We start from the raw sequence: 21,626 nt of genomic DNA on the forward strand, positions 1-21,626 counted from the left end.
CATTTGCATCAAGCTCAAAATGGATCTTCTGCAAGGGTTGGGAAACGAATGTGAGAAGCAAAACGGAAGGGGGAAACAAAGGGAGAAAATTAGAGGGGAAACAAGAATCGAGAAAGCAATAAAAAATCCTATGAGAAACACATTGAGAAACAGCTCAGGAAACGAGTTCGAAACATTTCAAAATCGATAGAGAAACGCCAAGCGAAACACATATGAAACACAAGGGAAGCACTAGAGAAATATGTGAGAAATGCAACTGATATGTTTTTATTTTTATTTTGGTTATTTTTTTAATGGTATTTTTATTTTAGTTATTTTAATATTATTACCTTTTATTTTTGAAAGGTTTATTACCCTACTTTTTTTATTTTGTTTTGTATTTTCATAATTTTTTTGAAATAACTAAAAAAATAAGCGTGGAGAGGAGGAGGAGGGTTTGATAGCTCCTTTGTTTAATGAAGGGCCCGCAGACGGGTTTTCTTCGTGGGCCATGCCGGGTTGGGCTGATCGGAGGGTTGGGAATTATGCTCTGAAAACGGGGTTTCCACCTTCTTCTCAAGCTCCAGTCACATCACAGGGTAGTAGCTCGTCCGGAGTTTCGGATTTCGAGAATCGATCTGTTCAAGGTATTGCCTTTTAATTCAATTTCCGGTTTTTTTTCCCTCTTGAAGTGCACGTAGACTAGTAACAGCTTAAGCTCTTGAAGTAATTGGTTGTTTCACAGTTGGAAATTCTATGCTTAGATTCTTAACTTCTTATTTTATTTGAGCTGGTTCCTCTTTTTTTCTTTTTTTTTTCAAATTTCTATTTTGGAATTCTACTGTTTGAACATGGGACTGTTAGGAAACTAGGAATTGGAATAGTACTCTTTGAACTGGGTTTGATCATGAAATCATTTGTGAAAAATGTGATTTTTTAAATCATTAATTTTATTTGAAATTGTAGGGATTTCATTTTTTTCTTTTCTTTTCTTGTAAGATTTACTCACTTGTAATATTGTTTTGGAAATGGGTTCTTTTATTTTCTTTCTTGTCTGTCTCTCTCTAGGGCTTGAAGTTGGTGGTTTCTAGGAAGTGCTGTGTTAAGCTTTCTATGTGATTATTATAACATTCACACACAATTCTTTGGTTTTCTTTACATTGTTTTGACTGTCACTATAAATATGAGTGCTTTTTATTTGGTTAAAATATAATGAATTTACCATTTTCTTGTGTACTTTTGGCCAACTGAAAGTTCTTTTTCTTTTCTTTGGGTCAAAATTGACACTGCTGAAGCATGAGAGAAGAAGGCTGTTGAAGGAGAACACCAGCTCCCTTTGATGAAAACCCTTGAATCCATAAGGAAATAAGAGGAAAACCTTGAATACACAAGGAAAGAAGCAACTGAATTAAGTTTCTTCAATGAAAAATGTAAGTTTACACATCCAAACGTCCAATATTTATATAGATGGATTTTTCTTTCCAAACTTGAGTCAAACTAACTAAAAGACTAAAAGACCTAGAGAAGTAAGGAACATCCTACACAAAAAAATATACTCAATTTGCCTTTAATTAAATTTCTGGTTTTTTTCTATTCTAAGTAGGAAATTATGTGTATATTATTATTTTTCTTTGCGGGAGATTCTACTTAGATTCTTAATTTCTTATTTTATTTGTGCTATTTCTTCTTCTATTTTTTTCCCAATTTTTATCTTGGAATTCTACTGTTTGGACATGGGACTGTTTGTAAACTGAGAATTGGCATAATACTCTCTAGTCTCTATTGGGTTTGATCATGATATCATCTGTGAAAATTCTGAATTTTTTAATCTTAATTTCTCTTTTTTGAAACTGTAAGAATTTCATTTCTTGTAAGATTTACTCCATGGTATTGATTTTCCTAATCAAGCCCAGACATAAGTAATTCTTCAATTTCAAATCTAGTATTTGTAAAGTGTCATGAGAAATTCAAAATTATAGAAAACAATATTGTAGTGAAAACTCAAGTTTCAACCTAATGTAGGAAAGGCATGCACTTAACCATCTTATGTGCTCTTTGTTGTTTACTAATTAGAAAATAAGTATTTATTCTTGTTGTAAATGGAAAAAACAGATGCACTTTTTTTTTTTGTATTTTTCTGACTCTTTAACATTTCAAAACATCTCACAGTCTTCACCAGGTGGTAATGATTTAGACTCACCAGGTGGTAATGATTTAGACTCGGGTGAGTTTTCGGACTTGTCAACCCCAAACCTAGTTTGAATCAGGGCCAAGTCGACTTGTGAGGTGCATTGGGATTGCTGGAATCAGCCACTGGAATTTGGCATCTTATTCTGTTTCCGCCTTATTTCCACCATTTCGTTCACATAAATGGGGAGGAATTGAAACCGGGCGGAATAGATGGGGAAAAAAATGTTGGAATCTGTTTCCCACTTTTATTGGAATTTTTTCTATTCTATTTACAGGGAATCGAAATAAAATAGGAATTGAATTAAGATGCCGATTCCGATTCCTTCCTGATTCCGGCAATCCAAACACACCCAAAATGATTCAGCATGTACATTATTTCCAATTCAAAAGTGCTAATTGTAAGTTTTTTGGGTGGTTCTTTTCCCTAGGATTGAGCGGTTGTACGGATGCAAAGAGCCCAGCAAGTGACCAATCACTGCCGGAGCACATTGAGCAGAAGGCGGCGATCGGCGTCGCCCCCTCAGGCAAGAGATCTGGCAAGGCGGTGGCCGGAGAAGAGGTGGAGAATCCATGTAAGAAGGTGAAGATAGAGAATGGTGTGGTGGAGATGGGAAGGAATGTGATGGAAGAGATGCCTTGTGTTTCTACAAGAGGTGGTGGGCCCAATGGGACGAAGATTGAAGGGTTTTTGTACAGGTATAGAAATGGGGAGGAGGTGAGAATTGTGTGTGTTTGTCATGGAAGCTTTCTCACTCCTGCTGAGTTTGTGAAGCATGCTGGGGGTGGTGATGTTGCACACCCCCTTAGGCATATAGTTGTTACCCCTTCTCCTTCCCTTTTGTAATACTGCTGGGTTTTTTAAGCTGTCCTCCCCCCCTCCCCCGCTTTTCTTGAAGAAAAAGAAGGAAAGGTATGGGTCAGTACACCTTAACCATTTTTTTCTCTTTAAAAGATTTTTTTTTTTAATGTAGAGACCTTTGGTTTTTTGAGAAATAGAGAGATGCATCTCTAAATTTGTTATTAGGAAGAATAATGGTAGCTAGACAGAGAGTAAGACCGATATGGGAGAGCCGAACAATGAGAATGTGCCATGTGCGGAAGAAAAAATCCATGGTTTTTCTGGTTGATTTTCCTAAACCAAAGGGCTGGCTTACTTGTGATGTTGGGGTCATGGACCTCATGGTCATTTGTTCGGTCCCTGCTCGGTCTTACCCTAGGTCTCGTTAGCATTATTCTATGAACGTTTGGTTGCGGGGTATTTACCTTGGAGGGTAGTGGGGGTATCGCTAGCATTATTTTACAGTTGTTTGGTTGCAGTTATTTTGACCTTGGAGAGTAGTGTTGTACATAGTAAACGCGGAGGAGAGACCTAGGGTAGTGTTTGACTGTTTGGTGCGTGTGAGAATAGTGGTAGTGTTTGACTGTTTGGTGCTTGTGAGAATAGTGGTGGTGGTGGGGGGGGGGGGTGTTATTACCAATATAGGGAGGGAAGAGAGAGATGCACAATTCCCAAGGCAAATGCGAGAGGGGGCGGGGCTTTTGGCTTGAATTTCATAGGGAAGGTATAAGGGTGACATGTCAGCATACATAATGATTAACTATGATGAAGTCGGAGACAGTCTTGGGGGACTTTGAGGCATTTTAATGCTATATTGGCAGCCAAACAAGAAATTTGACACTCAAAACGCCAAGCAAAAGTCCCTTCTGGTTGTTTTGCAACCAAACACACAACCAACGAGTGGCCTGGGGAATAATTGCGGGGTGATTATATCATTTCTCTAATGATGCTTCACAGACAGAGCACTTCTACAATGATATCTACAGGATTATCTACAGGATTTTCTGCAAATATTAAAGATATCCACAGGATTTTATGCAAATATTAAACTGATTTTGTGCGTTAACACCCTTCAAAAACTTACAATTTGATGAGGGCATTCCTCACTTTACTAAAAGTATGGCGCAGTATGGCGTGCACCTATGGTAGGGTTGTAAATGGATATTCGAAAATTCGATTACCGTCCGCATCCGAATCAATTTACAGCGAATATTATCCGAATCCGTTTCAATTGGTTATTATCCGAATCCGTTTATGAGATATCATGCTCTTAACAGATGTGAATTTGGTAAATGGTACATCCGATCCGTTTAACATCCGAGAAGTACATCCTTTTTATTTATTATTAATAAGAGAAAACTGTTGGTGAGCTTAAGCGCATCATTTTTTTGGTGCGCTTAAGTTGTTATAACGCCTCCCATGGGTGAGCTTAAGTGGGACCCTACGGGACCCAAACATTTAAACGAATGGGAGGCGTTATAACAACTTAAGCGCACCAACAAAATGGTGAGCTTAAGCACACCAAGAGTTCTCTCTATTAATAATATCATTAATATTTATTTTTAGTAATGACACACTATCTAAATTTCCTTTTTAGAAAAGAAACAAAAAACAAAAAGTGTTTTGCGTGGGAAATGGAGTAATCTCTCATTTTTAAGGGCATTCTTGGAGTTTGACATGGCTTCTTTATGAAGCAACAAATGTGGGCCGTAGGATGAAATAGACAAATGGATGATGGCGATTGAAAGAAGATGACATAGCTTCTAGAGAATTCTAAACCAAAAAGGCCATCTAGGTCATTGATGGAAAATGGACGACTCGGATCAATTTTCCAACTTAGGTTATATAAAAATCCAAAATGAAATTAAAAGAGGAGAATTCTAAGGTTTGCAAGGAGCAGTAAGAGAGGAGAAATGAGGAGGCCGAGACACCATCTCCGGTTATCCCAAACAAAGATTTTGCACGTGAAGTTAACAGCATGGGTCACCAACTCAGCATACATGGTATGTGTAAGACATCTATCATGTGCACTTTAGAATGGGGAGTAATGTTCATCAAAGAAAAAAAAAAAAATTTGCACGTGAAGTCCAGTAAATTTTAAAAAGTATCATGGGCCCACTTCATAGAATGACTAGAATGACCCAAGCCATTCATTTGTTGGGCCCACTTGAAAAACATTTCCATAGGATGATCCTAACCCTATGATTTTTAGATGGATTGAGAATTATAAAAACCTATAGATTGGAGGGCTAAAGGATCATCCTAAGGCGGAGGATTTAAGGGGTACATCCTATATAAGTTGTGGCCGAACAAATGAATGGTCTGGATCATGCTAGATAGCTGTTATCTTCTAATTGTGTGTAATCTTTATTTCATGTCCATCCATCAACGGTTATCCCAAACAAATAAACGGTCGAGATCATTTAATCAAGTTCCAATATAAGATTTTGTGGCCATCTTTCCAAAAGAAAGGGAGTGCTAAGGAAGTATCAAGAGGCCATTGGTACTACTTTTTCACAAATTACAGTAAGCAAAGTGATTGCTATAAATCTGAATATAATAATATAAAACATAAAAAGAACAGGATATTGTCAAGAATAAGCACCAAACCCTAATCCCAACTTCTGATTCTTTTCTATCCATGTTTTTCTCTCATTTCCAAGGTTATTTTTTCATTTTTTGTAGGTTTCTAGTTTGGATTCTTTGATTCTGCCATGGTTTTGGGGATATCTTGTTTTGTTTAGTGGATACTTGGTTTTTTTAGCTTTGCTTGCATCTTTAGTTTGATTATCTGAAGCTATTTCTTGATATTTTTTTCCCACTTTAAATTGTTTAAATTTATACTAATAAACTCCAGTCCAATCTAATTGGATTCTGGTTGGAATTTGATTGTAAACTTGCAATCTAAATTTTTATTTAGATTGCAATTTCATTCACAAATTGCACCCAAAATGGAAAAATCCAATTAGATCACACACACACTTGAGCACTTTCAATACTAATATTGCTCTGAACAAAGGGCCCCTGCTTTCATCTAGTTCACACAAGTTTTCAATGAGTTGCACATATTTGTCAAAGTTAAATACAAGTGTTTATCATAAATGGAACTCTTTGTTTACTATTTCATTTTTAGAATCAGGAGAATCAATGGGTTTATTTGATCTGTGGCAGGGTATATTTCTTTTCTCCTTCTATTACTCATTGGAGGATGTTTTGGAAGGCCTTTCTACCCACTTCCAAGTAAAATGGATTATGAGAATAGACAACCCCTGGAAACATCCCGCCCATACAATATTGCGCATAGAGGTTCAAATGGGGAGATTCCTGAAGAAACTTCTCCTGCATACATGGTAACTTTTGAGTATGCTTTGAGCTTGTTATGTTGATTTAAAAACAATGAGAAATTACATATTTGATCCCATATTTCTTATTTATAAAGGAACAAGGATAGTTTCAAAAGAGAAATCATCTTTGTCGACCTCACAATTGTCAAAACCAACTCCATTGTCAGGAAACAGTTTGCTTTTGCACTGTTATTAAGGGTGATGATTATTTTGATTCAATCATAGAGTTTGTTGTCCTTCTAACCCATAATTTATTTGGGGATGGCAGAGTTAGAACTAAAATTTTTCAGGTATTTGATTGTACTATGATATTCATTGAAGAAGAAAGGTTATGAACGTTTCTTCTATTCTTTGACATGCGAAATCCTTATCTCTAGGTTATGAATGAATGTATGGTTTAGATGTACATATCCTGTATTATTTGTATCTTGCAAGGGTAATTGGGTTATTTTCTTTACTATGTTTACCCTTTAGATGTACATATCCTGTATTATTTGTATCTTGCAAGGGTAATTTGGTTATTTTCTTTACTTTGTTTACTTCATTCTGCCTAGATATTTCTGTTTCATTCCTTTTAGCATACATACACATTGCACGGAAAATCTGAGACATGCTAGTAAAACACAATTTTCTCTTCCTTGGGAGTTTACAAATGCATTGTTGCTTTTTTGGGCTCATCTTTGCCAATGGTAGAATACTCTTTCTGCCATGGGAGTGTGGAAACTAGACGTGTTGGGCTGTATATGCTGTCGTATTTTTCTGTGGTTCCTTCCTTAATTTCTATTGATTAGGGACTCTATTCCTTTCTAATGATTTTCTTTTACTAGTATCTATTGGCACCCTTTGTGTTATTTTTTAAATATGCTACTGTTATTTAGAAACCAAAGAATAAATAAATAAAGTTTCATGTCATGTACTCACTATGTTCTTTCACTTTTAATTCTTAAATCTTCTTTTGAGAGCTGGGATGAGTCTCTAATATTTTTGGCTGGTTTTTGAAGAGAGCTATTGAAGAGGGTGCAGACTTCATTGAAACCGATATCCTTGCTTCTAAAGATGGTTCACTCGTTTGCTTTCATGATTATATCCTTGATAATACAACTGATGTTGCGGACCATAAGGAGTTCATTGGTCGTAAGAGAACCTATGAGGTCCAAGGGATGAACATCACCGGATGGTTTGTTGGTAAGAATAAGCAGCAACTATTTAGCTGCACTCAATCCATGCTTGGATGATAATTATCGGCCCTTACCTGTTTTCCCAAGGATAATACATGGTTTATTGGTATTTGTCATTAATTTTCACTTATTCTGTAAATTGTCAGCTGCCTTCTTTTCAAAGTTGCTATTTGAAACTTTTCATAGTGCACACCCATGATTTCTTGCAATTATCATACCATTTGTGACGAACCCATACTTACCAGAAACTTCCTAGTTAGATGGAAATCTCGTTTCAGAAGCTAAGTTCTTCTCGCTTCCCACGCTTCATTCCTATTCGTGGTTATGATGTTCAATATTCAAATAGCAGAGACTCACGAAGAAATATTGCGCTATTTACGTGTGAGTGATGTTATTGGACCGATCCTTTGGTGGGAAATATTCTTCATTTTAGATAATGAAAGCATTCCTTCCTGCGGATCTTCCTCCAACAGAATCAATGGCATCGGATCTAACTCAACTCTCTCCCTTTCCGCCTTAGCCTACCTTATCTTCTATCCCCCTGGTCGTATTCAAAGGATCTCTTAAGAGTGAAAATATCTCTCCCCTTCTTCTGGCATCACAGCAGGGGAAATGCGCTTCCCTTATGCTTCCTACACATTTCCTCTTCATTAAGAGTACACTTCCTAGTTTTTTCCATCATATAATGCCGCAGGAGTGTATTTAAAAAAGGGTGTATTTAAAACTTAATATTCATCTGAAGTTTCAAATGAAACTTATTCGGATCTTTTTCTAGAAACTTAACACTAAATCTACATGAATAAACATGTGAAACTATAAATACATAAAACTTGTAATTCTAATCAATCGCGACTACTCGTAATATTTACATGCATTAACCCTTCCTCCCAAACCTACTATAACCCTACTCATTTCAAGCACTTCTTGTTCGCTACAAATATGGCTTATTACATGCTTCATGTTAACTTTGGTTGGTGCTTCCCACATGTTTCCTCTTTACTTTCTTTAGAACCTTTCGCTTCCCACATTTTCTCTTTTCTAAACCTCGTTTCCCGCTTTCACTCCTCGCACTCAATTCCCACTGCCAAATATGGTCGAACCAAACTTGACTTGTGTGGTTTATAGTTATCTTGTATATAAGAGTCATCTAGCCGTGGTCCCTTGTTAGTTGTTACTTCAACCCTCTCACTGGGACGGAAACAATTGGTTGGTGCCCTCATGCCGCTAGGTCTTTCCAGGCTACCTTGCTTACAGTCTATTCTTTGGTCTTAATTATATTCAGTTCATCGCTGGTATATTTTTTCAACTCTATTCATTCTCCATTTGATTGTTTTGAAAAAAATGGGTGTATGGAAGTAAATCCGTTATGTTCCACTACTGTGGTTAATCTGTGCCTATACTTCATTGTATTATCCTATGGCTATCTTAACAATTTGGGAAGGGGTGGTCCTACTATTTCTACTATAACTTGACGAACCTCCGTTTGCTGTATTATCCTGCTGGCTATCATATTAACTTGGGAAGGGAGTGACCCAGTTATCCGTATAATAACTGGACAGAGTTAAGCTGTGTTTATAATGACATTCCTTTTGATGCGTATTTGGTGTCTCTAGCATAAGAATATTATGATTATCAATTCAATATAAAAAGGCTGAGTGGAATGTAATATTGTAAATTTGTAATCCCAAGCCTGTCAATAATTCGATGTTTGATGGTGTTTGGTTATCACCATTCCAGTAGCAGGCCTTATATGTTATACTTAAACTATTGGAGGTAAGACTCAAATATAAACAGGCCTTCTGCTTATACATCAACAATTTTTCATGGGTATCAAATCTATTGATAGAAGTGAAAACTGTGAAGTGACCAGTTACTCCAAAAGCTTAAGCTATTGGAGATGGTGTTATTTAAGCTTTTATACTTTAACTCCCCCTCACGCGTGGTCCCTCTTTTTAGGGTTGGCGTACATGTGGCACGTGAGGCCCCTCTTTTGGGTTAGCCATTAAATGTGGATTTTTAATATCAAGGAGTTTTTTAACTAAGGACCTTTGCTCTGATACCATGTGAAACAACCAATTACCCCAAAAACTTAAGCTATTGGAGATGGTGTCATTTAAGGTTTATATTAAAAAAAATGATCTTGCCAAACCTTGTCTAACTTAAATTTTTCCCTGTATGAGAGGAATCTCGTAATCCTTTCTGTAAGCTGCTAAGAAAATTCAACACAAGCTCAAATGGATTAGTGAGAATTGGTGCATAGTATCAAGTCCAAGCTTCCATGTTAGTCTACTATACTTCTTTGTTTTTCTGAGTTCTTTTTATTCGTTTTTTAGTAATACCTAGCAGTCAAACCCAGCTCAGAAATTTGAAGAGTCTTTATAATCAACCTGATAGGCATAAACAAAAATTGAAAGAATGAGAGTGGAGGTTAAAACATAACATCACACATACCAGGCCATTCTTATAGAGGAAGAGTTCTAATAACACAATTGAATAATTGAAAAGTGATTCCCAACCACTTATAGAAAAGATGGAAGGGCTCTAAACGCAAATTTCAAAGATGTCAAACTAAACTTTTCACTTGCTAACCTAAATACAAGAAAAGACATAAGATAAAACACAGAGATTTAACAAAATCTAGGACAATACTAAACTATGTAGCATTCACATCTTTAACTCTCCCCTCTAAAATAATTAATGTTCTGAGGTCTTTCCGTCTTCAATAGAAGCTGATCTAGATCCAATGTAGTTATTTATCACAATCTACCACTCAATTAAGCAAAAATTTGCATAGATTAGATAAGCACCAATGAGTAAGGAAAAATTAGTGTACCAAAAAAAATCAGATTTCCTTCTCGAAAAAGATCAACCACGAATTGCAGCAAACAGAAAAATAAAGCGAGAAACACAATAACACAATGCAATGCAAGAAGACAAGATTTATGTGGTTCGGCAGTGTGCGTGCGTCCATTGAAGAAGATTTCCACTATTTCAGTCTAGGGTTACAAACTCTCTTCTTCTTGGCCAAGAAAACCAAAGAAAACTTACTTCCCGTGACCCTAACATATGGCTTATATATCAGCGCTGCTACATAGAGAAAATTACCGAAATACCCTTTGGTGTAAACCCATAAACTAAATTTACCTTTCGGGACTCTGCCCCGGAAACCCCAGCAGAGGCGCACTGCTCCCTATACCCCAACTCGACTCGCATGTGCGTTGCGCACATTAGTCCATCAGGTGTCATGTATAATGCCAGAACACAAGACATCTGCACAACAAAGTACACAACATAACCTGAATATTCGATAAAAAATGAGATTCTTAAGATACAAAAATACACCTGCAATAGATCGGCATGATGAATAGAAACTAAACAAGCACAAATCATGAATGAACCTCCCTCATTTATCTGTAAACTTCAAAACCAATGTTGCAGTTCTTGCGAATGCAAATAGCCGTGGGCCGGTGCCAAACCAGGAAAGTGATCAAATTAATGTATGCTCATCATGTCCAACACGTGAATCACAAATACTCCGAAAGAGCAGATGTTACTTTTAAAATAAAAGAAGAAGAAGAGAGGGAACTGAAAATTCTTGAAATTTCTCCAAATTGGTTCTAGAGATTAACTATTTTGGGTTTGCATCTCTTAATAGGTAGCACGTGCTGTAATAATCTGAATCTCTGTATTTTTTGTGCATAGATCATGTTTTTATGCACATGATCTTATTACCATTCAGCCTATAATTATCATTTTGCAGACATCACTCTTATACCCTTCTGTTATTCATGTTAGACAATACTCTATACATTTTGAAGCGTAAATGACAGTCTGTTCTACTATGCTCTTAGCCTAAAAGAATTATTAAATAAAGATTGAGCCCCAATAGGGCCCTGATTTTTACATTAACTGAAGCTTATGGTGATTATGTGCAGTTGACTTCACACTAAAAGAACTAAAATCATTACGGGTGAAGCAGAGGTACAAGTTCCGGGATCAACAATATAATGGTCAGTTTCTGTCTAGGACAATTTTTTGGACTTGCCTTTTTCTAGCTTTATTGAGCTTTACATTTTCTAGTATTTAAACTATTATTGGTCTTTATTTGACAGTCCAGTGGCTTGTTGTTTTGCTGATATCATGAGAAAATGATTTATTTACTAAGATTCAAGTCTGATGCATCAAAGACAATGATTCAGGCATGGCTAGATAATCCTCCTGGCCATATTTTTTTAATATATATAGCTGGGATAGAAACCTGGGGTACCTTCTGATTGTGATGTTTGATACCTTCAAAATTGAGCTAGGGTTTCCAACCCACCCGACCAATTTTTTACTTGCTAGAAGCCAGTACTTATTTAGTTACCGTGTGCTTTAATTGTAAAATGACCATTGCCATGTTGATGATCTCTTTCTACCAACCATCACAAAATGGAATTGACGTTATGTATGATTTTACAATGTGGTTATTGTCAAAGATAAGCGGCAACATCTATGCGTATGTGTGTATAAAAGACTGACCATCTGGATATGTCTTTTGTTTCACATTTTTCACACTTTAACTTTTGTTTCGAATTTTTGCTCTTTAATAAAAGTCTTTGCATCTGGTAAAGTAAACAGATGGAAGAAATCCTAGAGGAGATCATCTGGGTACTGAGATTGATTTAGAGAAGAAGCAATAGGAGGAAATGAATCAAAGCGGAGAAAGAGAATAGAGGGCATGTAGTTGTAGGGTTTGAGAGTGCAAATCCCATGATCCCACAAGATGTCTTATATAGTAATGCACTTATGAGTCCTTACAAATTTTCCTACTAGGGCATCCATTTTGATCGGCCCCACCTCAATGACTCACTAATATCAGAAAATACATTTGAAAAGCTATACAAAACCCACACAAACTTCCCATCTCTTAACACCCCTCAAGTTGGATCATAGATATCATCCATGCACATCTTGGAACAAATACTGCCTAACCGACTCCTATCAAGTGGCTTCGTGAATGTATCTACCAACTAATCTTTAGACCTCATTTATGGATTAGATATTAATTTGCTCATTGTCTTCCTGTGAAAAAAATGGAAATCTACTTCAATATACTTAGCTATCTCGTGGATCACTAGATTACTAGCAATATATGTAGCTGACTGGTTATCACATATCACTTTATTTTTATTTTTTGAAAGTTATCACATATCACTTTATTGGCTTGTCAACCTCAACCCATCTCTTTTAGTTGATTCTTGAACCACATTAAATGACATAATTTTAGCCACTGCACAATGCCCAGCCTTTTCACTTGAGCATACAACTACATAGCTTCATGGCATGCCAAGTAACAAGGTTGTCACCAACAAAAGTACTACACCGGATAGTACAATGTTTGTCAAAAGGCGATCCTTTCCAATCTGTGTCAGAAAAACTTTCTAAGTAAGACATTTTTCTTAAAAACAGTTCCTCTAGTGCCCTCTTTAAATACTACAGAATATGTTGAGTTTTCTTGGCTGACAAGGAGAGTTTGTAATCCTAAACCAAAATAGTGAAACTCTTCTCCCGTGGACATAGCCACACTGCCGAACCACGTAAATCTTGTGTTTTTTTTTTCTTTTTCTTTTTCTTTTGCGATTGTGTTTCTTGCATCTCTTCTTGCCGTACATTGTGTTTGATCCTACTCTGAGAGATTGAAGATCTCTCGGTTTTCTACAGGTTTTGGTCTTGGATTGTTCTAATTCCCTGGATTGTTCAAGAAAGGGGACTCGTATGCATGGATTTAAATTTCAGTCTCGGTTTCGGTTTCCAGTTGAAACTGAAATTCTGAAATCCGGTAATAAAAAAGTATTATTTTTTTAATTCCACAGAAATTTTGGAATAATACTAAAAAAATTTTAAAAAAAAATCAAAATTTCAAAATTTCGGCCATTTCGCAAAATTCCGGTTTCAGTCTCAACCGAAATCTGAAAATTTCGGAAATTTCGGATTTCGGCCGAAATTTAAAACCATGCTGCTATTTAAGATTTCTTGGGATTTATGGGACTGAGGGATGGTCGATGGAATAGGGATTGGAATAAGGTTTTTTTGGTAGAGGATGCAGACACTGGATGTAGGTATTTTGGGACTGAGGAGGGTCGAAGCAAGCCCAGGGTCAGCCGTGTTGCAAGGTTAATGGATTGGTTTACTTGCACAATAAACACAAGTTGAAGCTGATGGATTCAAGAACTGAAAACAAGGGATATAAATCAAATGATAAGAGAAAGTACAAACCTAGAATCACTCTAGTGTTCGTAGGAGTCACACCTAGGGCAGAGCATCACACTCCAAACTCCAAAGTATAAGGTCTGTACCAAGCAAGCTGAATATCATAAAATTCTAAAGGCCTTGCATATTTATATGCAAAGCAAACCCCATGAAAATTGGGTTGTGGGCTCTTAGGATTCTAGTCTTATTCCCACTTCAAAGTTTAAAGACCAATCTCAAGCTGCCACATAGACAAGACTTTGACTCTTATTCACCGAAATCTTGGACTCCTTATTTGACTAAACACGTAAAAAGTAAAAACAAAACTTTAAATAATATTAATAGGATTCTAGCCCCTAAAAAATTTGAACTCTCCCTCATATCGCAAGTGTTTTATGGGACCTCTTGGGTCACTTAAATGACTCAAGTGAATTAAACATGTGTGGGCCCTCTTGGTTCACTTAAATGACTTAAGTGAATTAAAAATAAAAGACCAAATAAGACCAAACTACTCTTACAACTAAAAGGCAAGACAAATGTCCCCATTATCTAGGGAATCACCCCACCCTCTCCCATCATTCTCATGCCAAGCCAAGTCAAGACAAGGTCTTTGGAGTTGAGTCCTTGTTGTCTCCTTTGGTACACTTAAAGGCGCTGCTTTAGATTCCTATCATTGCCATTTACACATAAGCAATTTAATTCCAAGGAAAGAAACTGCCTGAAACTATCTTACGATACATCAAGGAAGGTTTAACAGTGACATGCTATGATACGTGGTAAAATCTACTAACATAGTCCTTGTGTTGTTGTTGATGTTAGATATGGGCATCTTCTCATGTGATTTGCTTTTGCTCCACGCATTGTGTACAGAAAACCTTTGTTCTTCATTAGCCACTTAAAACTAGTTTTATCCCTTCCCTTCTACCTGATTGAATAACACCAGATGACAGTCTCTCATTCAAACGTGTCATGCAGGGAAATTCACAATTATTACATTTGATGAATTCATTTCAATTGCGTTGGATGCCCCCAGAGTTGTTGGGATCTATCCAGAGATTAAGAACCCAGTTTTCATCAATCAGCATGTAAGTGATTTTCCTTGCTATTTGTTGCTTGAAATAGTTAGTAATGGAATGTACACTTCATGATTAGCCAATTCTTAAATGAGGAAGGGACTACATTGTGGTTTATACTTCGTTGTATACCCTTACTGTATTAGCAAATGGTTTGCCTCTCCCCATCAAATCTTGTAGCTTTTGGACAACATTTCAATACATGCAGTTGAGGATGTTACTTTCGACAGGTCAAATGGAGTGATGGAAAGAAGTTTGAAGACAAGTTTGTAGAGAAACTTCTGGACTATGGATACAAAGGTGCCTATATGTCAAAAGATTGGCTAAAGAAACCAGTATTTATCCAGTCGTTTGCTCCAACCTCACTTATATATATTTCAAACCTGACGGATTCGCCCAAAATCTTCTTAATCGATAATGTAACAGTGCCAACTCAAGATACAAATCAGGTTCATCTCTTCCCCCTTATATTGTTTCTTGTTAACTTATATTACCTACTCCTAACAGATAAGAGGAATGATTTGAATGGAATTTGCCTAGTCCTAACAGATAAGAGGAATGAATGGAATTTGATAATTTATTTTGGAGCCTGACTACATTCTGATATTTTTTACATCCTGCCTGATAAGAGTTTAATCAAGTAAGTGTGCATGTGATACTTGGACTCTTGGGAGTCATTATCTGATTTAGCTAGAAAGACCAAACTTTCTTTCCTTGTAATAATAAAAGTGGGATTTTTTTTCTCGTAGTACAGATTTGTCTTTGGCTCTCTATTTCTTAGGGCATCATATTTATATGGATGGTTATGAAAACATATACAACCTCATATTAAATAAACTAGTGAGACAATATCATTTGCAGTTATGAAATAAAATATCTAATGTCCAAAGTAGTTAGAGATGTTGGATGAACCCCAATATATAGGTCATATGGTAAAGCGGTGTCAGATTCTCTATGGGGAAAGAATATTTTCTCTCCCATACACGCGCGCGAGAGTTATCTGTACATTGAAACCAGAAAGCACTGCAAATCTGGTTTAAATACAATATCATTTTTGAAGCAGAAGCAGTGTCCTTGATCTGAGTCATGAAAAGACTGCTAAGATGAACAAGGGAGGAAGAAGAATAGAGATAAATAAAAGGTAATGCCCCGTTCATTTAAGATTATGACAACCTATTGTGAGTGCCAAACTGATTATTGGACTCAAAATTAGACTTAAATTTGAGTCCAATAATCGGTTTATCACTCACAACGGTTGTCATAATCTTAAACAAACAGGGCCTAAGTGGAGAGAAATCGTGAGCTATTCCTATTGTGGCAATTCTCTTTTATTAGACCCTTAAGTTGCTTCACCATTCAAAAAAACCCTTAAGTGGCTTCTAAAGCAAATTACGTATGAAATTAAAAATAGCAATATGGTATGTGCTTCATGAACACTCCCCTTCAAGCTTGGGAAAGATGTCCATCAATCATTTGCGACTTGGAAGAGTAAGAAGCTGATTTCTCGTAAGAGACTTAGTGATCACATCAGCTAATTGACACCTATTGAATGTAAAGAGTAGCGATCGATATAGTTTTAAATTTCCACTGAAACCGACACGAAACAATAAAAAAAATTCGTTTACATCCCTACCAAAAAACATACCGAAACCAAGATTGTTCCATTAAATAATTTGACATTCATTCCATTTAGCCTAACTGTATTGATTTGAAAGTAGGATTTTTCATATGATTAGAACTAAAAAGTCCCCATTTCTTGACACCCAATGGTCATATTTGATGATTGTTCTTCAGCCATTAAATATCAAACACTTCACCGCACAAACCATAAACATCATACTAGACATCACAAACTAGAGAGAAGATGCTCTACAAGTCATACAACATAGGATTTCTAAAGCCTAACTGCAACCTTCAAAACTTAAAGGAGGGCAGCAATAATGGAGATGGAGAATCAACATATCTCCAATAATAATCCTCCAATCTTCCCAAAGTCACGTCCTATATCTCCCAGACAATGGTATGATCCTATCAGATTCATCGATGCATGCATGAGAGATCTAAATCTGAAGATCTTCACCAAACTTTTGTTTCCTAAAAAAAAAGAAAAAAAAAAAAACTGGGTTTTCCAATCAACCCCTCAAAATTTTGCCCAAAAAAAAAAAAAAAACAATAATATGTATTTTAATAATCACCTAAAATAAGGATCTTTTATATGATCAAAGGCTTGGATGGGATTAAAAGGTGTCTAGGAGCTGTACGGTTGATGTTGTCAATCACACGGCCATACGGACACAAATGGATAAATACCTTTTCTTCAATCCAATCAATAAGAACCATACGAAATTTAGAGAGGAGAGATACCGTCCGTGGAGACCGAGAATATGAATTCTTGGGTCTCAGACAGGCTCTGATACCATGGTGAGAGAGAGAGAGAGAGAGAGAGAGAGAGAGAGAGAGAGAGAGAGAGAGAGAGAGAGAGAGTTCATATGTAAAAGCATGCAAAAGTGTCATGTCCACGTCTATCGGCTATGTTGTCTCATCTCATAATTTTACTTGGTTGCTGTTGCGACTATATTGTTTATATTATTGCCATTATTATTTACACTTGATCAAAATTTTATTTGTCTAACATTTGCTTATGAAAATTCCTATGGGTAACATGCAGTCATATTGGGAAATTACTTCAGACAGTTACTTCGAATTCATAAAGGAGTATGTGGTGGGCATTGGCCCATGGAAAGATACATTAGTGGGTACACAGAACAATTATTTGTTGACACCCACAGACCTTGTTGCCTGAGCTCATGCCAAGGACCTACAGGTATTTTATCTTGCTCTCTTGGCATTGTATGTAATAGTGTGTTACATACCTAGTTGCGCATACAGAAAAGAAGAAACCTTCATTTTTGCATGCACCCATATTAGGTAGATATTAAGCTATACATCAGATGCGAATAAGATCACTGGCTACTTCTAAACATTAGTTGAAATTGATGAAAATCTGAATAGAGCTAAGACCCTTTTTGTGCTGGTGTTGATCAGCTAACTATTAAGATTGAGTGTTCCTTTCCTCTAGTCCAGAGGATATCTTGGGGAGCATAATACTAGTTTTGTGCTGTCTTTAGTTTTGTAGTTATTCTCAAAAAGAACAAAAAAAGGCCCTTTTTGAAGATGAAATACTTGTTCCTGGATGATGCCCTTTTTGAAGATGAACAAAAAAAGGCACAAAAAAAAGCATTACGATACTGAAATGTTTTAATTTTGCATTCACTCAGACCAAAGCCAGCCATTTCATCCCTTCTATCACTTTTTTTTTAAAGAAGAGTACTTTTTTGAAGGGCCTTATCATATTTCATTGAATCAAAGCACAAACCACATACATATGTTAGTTCTCATTGATGTCAAAATTAGCATATCATAGACCCAATGGTACAATATGTAATAACTTGATCAGATCATGGCGGTCTCATCTCACTCCCACTATTAAAACTCTTCTCATTCAAAGAAGCACCAATTTACCAAGTCCATGTAATGCACACCGAATTCTGGACCACTCTTTATGAGTCATTTATTAACTCCTCCGAGTCGACTTGGCTATGACCCTACTGAGTCAATAAAAAACTCCTCTTGCATGTCAATAAGAATCTTGCTGCATCAATCATTGACTCACTCGAATCAATATTATCTTTTACCTTGGGTGATCCAAGTAAGAGTTTTCAAACATGGCTCTGCACTGATTGAGTTGAGTGGCTAATTTAGGATTTTTTTCTATTAATTCCATCAGGAATGTGACAAATTGCAGACTATGTAGATTGAATTGAGCATGTACTAGGTAGTGATGAGTATGAATATGATTTCGTAGCCCTAAACCATATAAAGCCTTCATATGCTCTATCTCACAAATATCATTCTCGGGAATTTCCTAGCAAGGGAAAATCTCAGGATATATTAATTTTATTTTTAATTTTTGGGGTTTATATTGGGAAAATTGATAAAATAAAAATATTTAAAAATATAAGCATTAATAAAATAAAATAAAATATCACGACGTTATTGTGATATTATTGCGATAAATGAAAATATCGCTATATTTTTTTAAATTCTCGAGATTATTTCGGGATTTTGTTGTTTTATCAAAATATCACGATAAAATCGCTATATTTTGAAAATATCAGAGATATTTGTGACATAGCATATGCTTCATGTGCATCAAATCACAGTCACATCCACGGCATTGGTATTTTCCAATGTATTCTGTCTGTGGATCCGTTTTCTTGTCAGAGTTTCCTTTTCCTTTTAGTTCTATTATTCTGAATTGTAGGGCTCTTATCTGCAAGAGATTTATCATCTTTCTATGATTTTTTTCTTATGTTCTTATGACTCTTTCAGGTTCATCCATACACATACAGGAATGAGAACATGTGCTTACTCTGGAACTTTCACCAGGACCCATATGCAGAATTTGATTACTGGATAAACACCATTGGAGTCGATGGGCTTTTCACTGATTTTACAGGAAGCCTCCATCACTTTCAGAATTGGAACAAACCAGCAAAGGATGATAAAGATGCATCTGATTTATTGCGTAAGATTTTATTGATGATCAACTCCTACAAAAAGGTATGAGGACTATTTTTTATTCCTTTTAGATTTTTTAAGAATAGGTTAAGAATATTGTTCTCCAGAGCTCAATGTTCACTTTGGGGTCTTTAAAATGATGTTTCTCTTTCTAGTATTATTATCTGAACATTGGCTATTTATTGCCAATTATGCAATAAAATCATAAAAATTCAACCAATATTGCTTCTTGGGAGTTTGCTATTTTTTTTTACTACCTCAGTTACTGATTTCGTCTGCTAATGGCATTGTTTTAAAAGGCTTTTACCTATAACCACAATATCAGACTACACAAATGCAGCAAAAATGCCACCACAGTTTCTGTTATTTGCTAGGAAACAAAGGAAGGCTATTTAGGATGATGTGATATGTCTCCCTTGTGTGTATGTATCATGGCTTGGGAGATTGCCATGCCTCCCATAGCAAGTTACTTTGAAAAAAAAATTGTCGTAATAGATTGACCAAAATATCCCCATTCCAGGGATAAATTTTCATAGGGTTCATTGCTTACATTAGTGGTTTTGGGAGCCAGATGAGGCTACTGATGACTCTAATGTCACCCCCTTGACCAATATGGTGCTGAAAAAGAGTGGCCGATAAAAATGACATAGAAACAGTTTGCAGAATGGATAAAAATGGCCAGAGTTTCACTGATGGGAAATGGTCTAAATCAGACAGAAAAAGTAATCTAAAACCTATCTTAATATAAACCTTAAATGTTGCGGTACTCGTTTATTACCCTAAATGTGGAACTTGCAGTACTCATCTCTATCCCTTAAGGTGAAACCACAAACATGTCAACCCAATGCGATAGCCATATAACATAGATAATATTGTAAACTAGTTCTATATTCATTCATTACCGAAAGGAAGTAAGGTCTGTGATATAACATATGTAACACCTTAAATCCTCCCCGACCCAATTATTGATTTGTCTGAGTCAACTCCCTTTTACTCTGGTCTAGTTCTTGTCTGAGACCGAGTTTTTCTCTCTCAAGTCAGTCAAAACTCATGTGACTGACTCGCACATGAGTTAATGAAAAATCGACCACGCCAATCATTGACTCGCCTGAATTGATTTCATTTTACCTTGGCCAATTTCTCTTCCGAGTCCAAGTTTTATTACACTGATATATAATGTGTCTATATTTGAAAGATTAGTTATATTTCCATTGACAACCAACTTAGAAATAGGGTCCACGACATCGATATACAATGTGTCTATATCTGAAAGATCAGTTTTATTAACATTGATGACCAAGTAGAAATAGGGGTTGATTGTATATTTATATATCCAAGAAGAGAAAAAAAATCACAGAAACAAGCCCAAATTCATTACTATAAAACAAAATAAGGCATTGTAGTCCTAATCCCGTAGAAGTTGATCAATCACTGTTTCAAGAACAATAAATAGAAAGGAAATTTGTTTGATGGTTTGTATCCGATAACAGCATTGACAGTGATGATGATGAAGATGCCGATGAAGTCGCAACGGGTTCTTTAGGCAGTGGCGACAAGGAGAATTATCCGATTGAATTCATGAAAATCCACCATCTCTCTCTACGAGCTTGTTGAATTTCACTTGTTTTTTTTTGACAATTATTCTATGTACTTTTTTTGCTTCTTAGTTGGCTATATAATTTAAGGGTGTTCTCATCGTTTCCCTTGTAAGGAGAAGAAACTCATAGAACAGAAACATGCCTTTTTCGTTTTTATATTAGTAAATGGAGGATAAATATTTCCTTCAAAATGTATTCAAACGGAAGAAAAAATGTTGTCTGTAGTGTTTGACTATTAACTAAGTACAGGTTTATTTCTTGGAAAAATTACAAAATACTCCATAGATTAAAATTTATCAACAAAAATCTGCTAATTTTTTGATAATTACTAGACCAATTGCCAAATCACTTGTGAAACTTACAAAAGAGGAGACCATGATATTGTGGCTTGACAGTAATTTGGTGCTTTTATAGAAAATATGTTCTAATAAGGCAACCATGAATTTTTTTTCCATGGAAAATTAGCGTACCCACTGGTGAGGAAGGGCGGGAGAGGGAAAAGACCTGAGAGGGATTTGAGTGAGGTGAGGATGAGAAAAGGTAGAAAAACAAGGCAAAATAAAAATAAAAACTCCACTCAAAATCCAATACATTGTTTTCCTGTTTTTAAGCTG

At 36.0% G+C, this 21,626-nt stretch overlaps 1 protein-coding gene and 1 pseudogene across 2 annotated transcripts; both read left to right on the forward strand.

Annotated features, from left to right (window-relative positions):
• The first annotated feature begins 413 nt into the window (after positions 1–413).
• LOC143846701 (ninja-family protein AFP3-like) lies at positions 414–3,031 on the forward strand. Its single transcript, XM_077355208.1, has 2 exons — positions 414–626; positions 2,598–3,031. The coding sequence occupies exons 1-2, from the start codon at positions 491–493 to the stop codon at positions 3,011–3,013; spliced, it is 552 nt and encodes a 183-aa protein (XP_077211323.1). The 5' UTR covers positions 414–490; the 3' UTR covers positions 3,014–3,031.
• Positions 3,032–5,613: 2,582 nt separating this feature from the next.
• On the forward strand, positions 5,614–21,287 carry LOC143846700 (glycerophosphodiester phosphodiesterase GDPD6-like; annotated as a pseudogene). Its single transcript, XR_013234818.1, has 9 exons — positions 5,614–5,670; positions 6,179–6,357; positions 7,353–7,536; positions 11,465–11,539; positions 14,736–14,845; positions 15,064–15,282; positions 17,502–17,657; positions 19,226–19,456; positions 20,905–21,287. The product of XR_013234818.1 is annotated as a glycerophosphodiester phosphodiesterase GDPD6-like (transcript).
• The last annotated feature ends 339 nt before the right edge of the window (positions 21,288–21,626 follow it).

The sequence above is a fragment of the Tasmannia lanceolata genome, unplaced genomic scaffold (assembly GCF_043159265.1).
Source record: "Tasmannia lanceolata isolate RefF3 unplaced genomic scaffold, GAP_Taslan_0.1 ptg000015l, whole genome shotgun sequence".
Taxonomy (NCBI): Eukaryota; Viridiplantae; Streptophyta; class Magnoliopsida; order Canellales; family Winteraceae; genus Tasmannia; species Tasmannia lanceolata.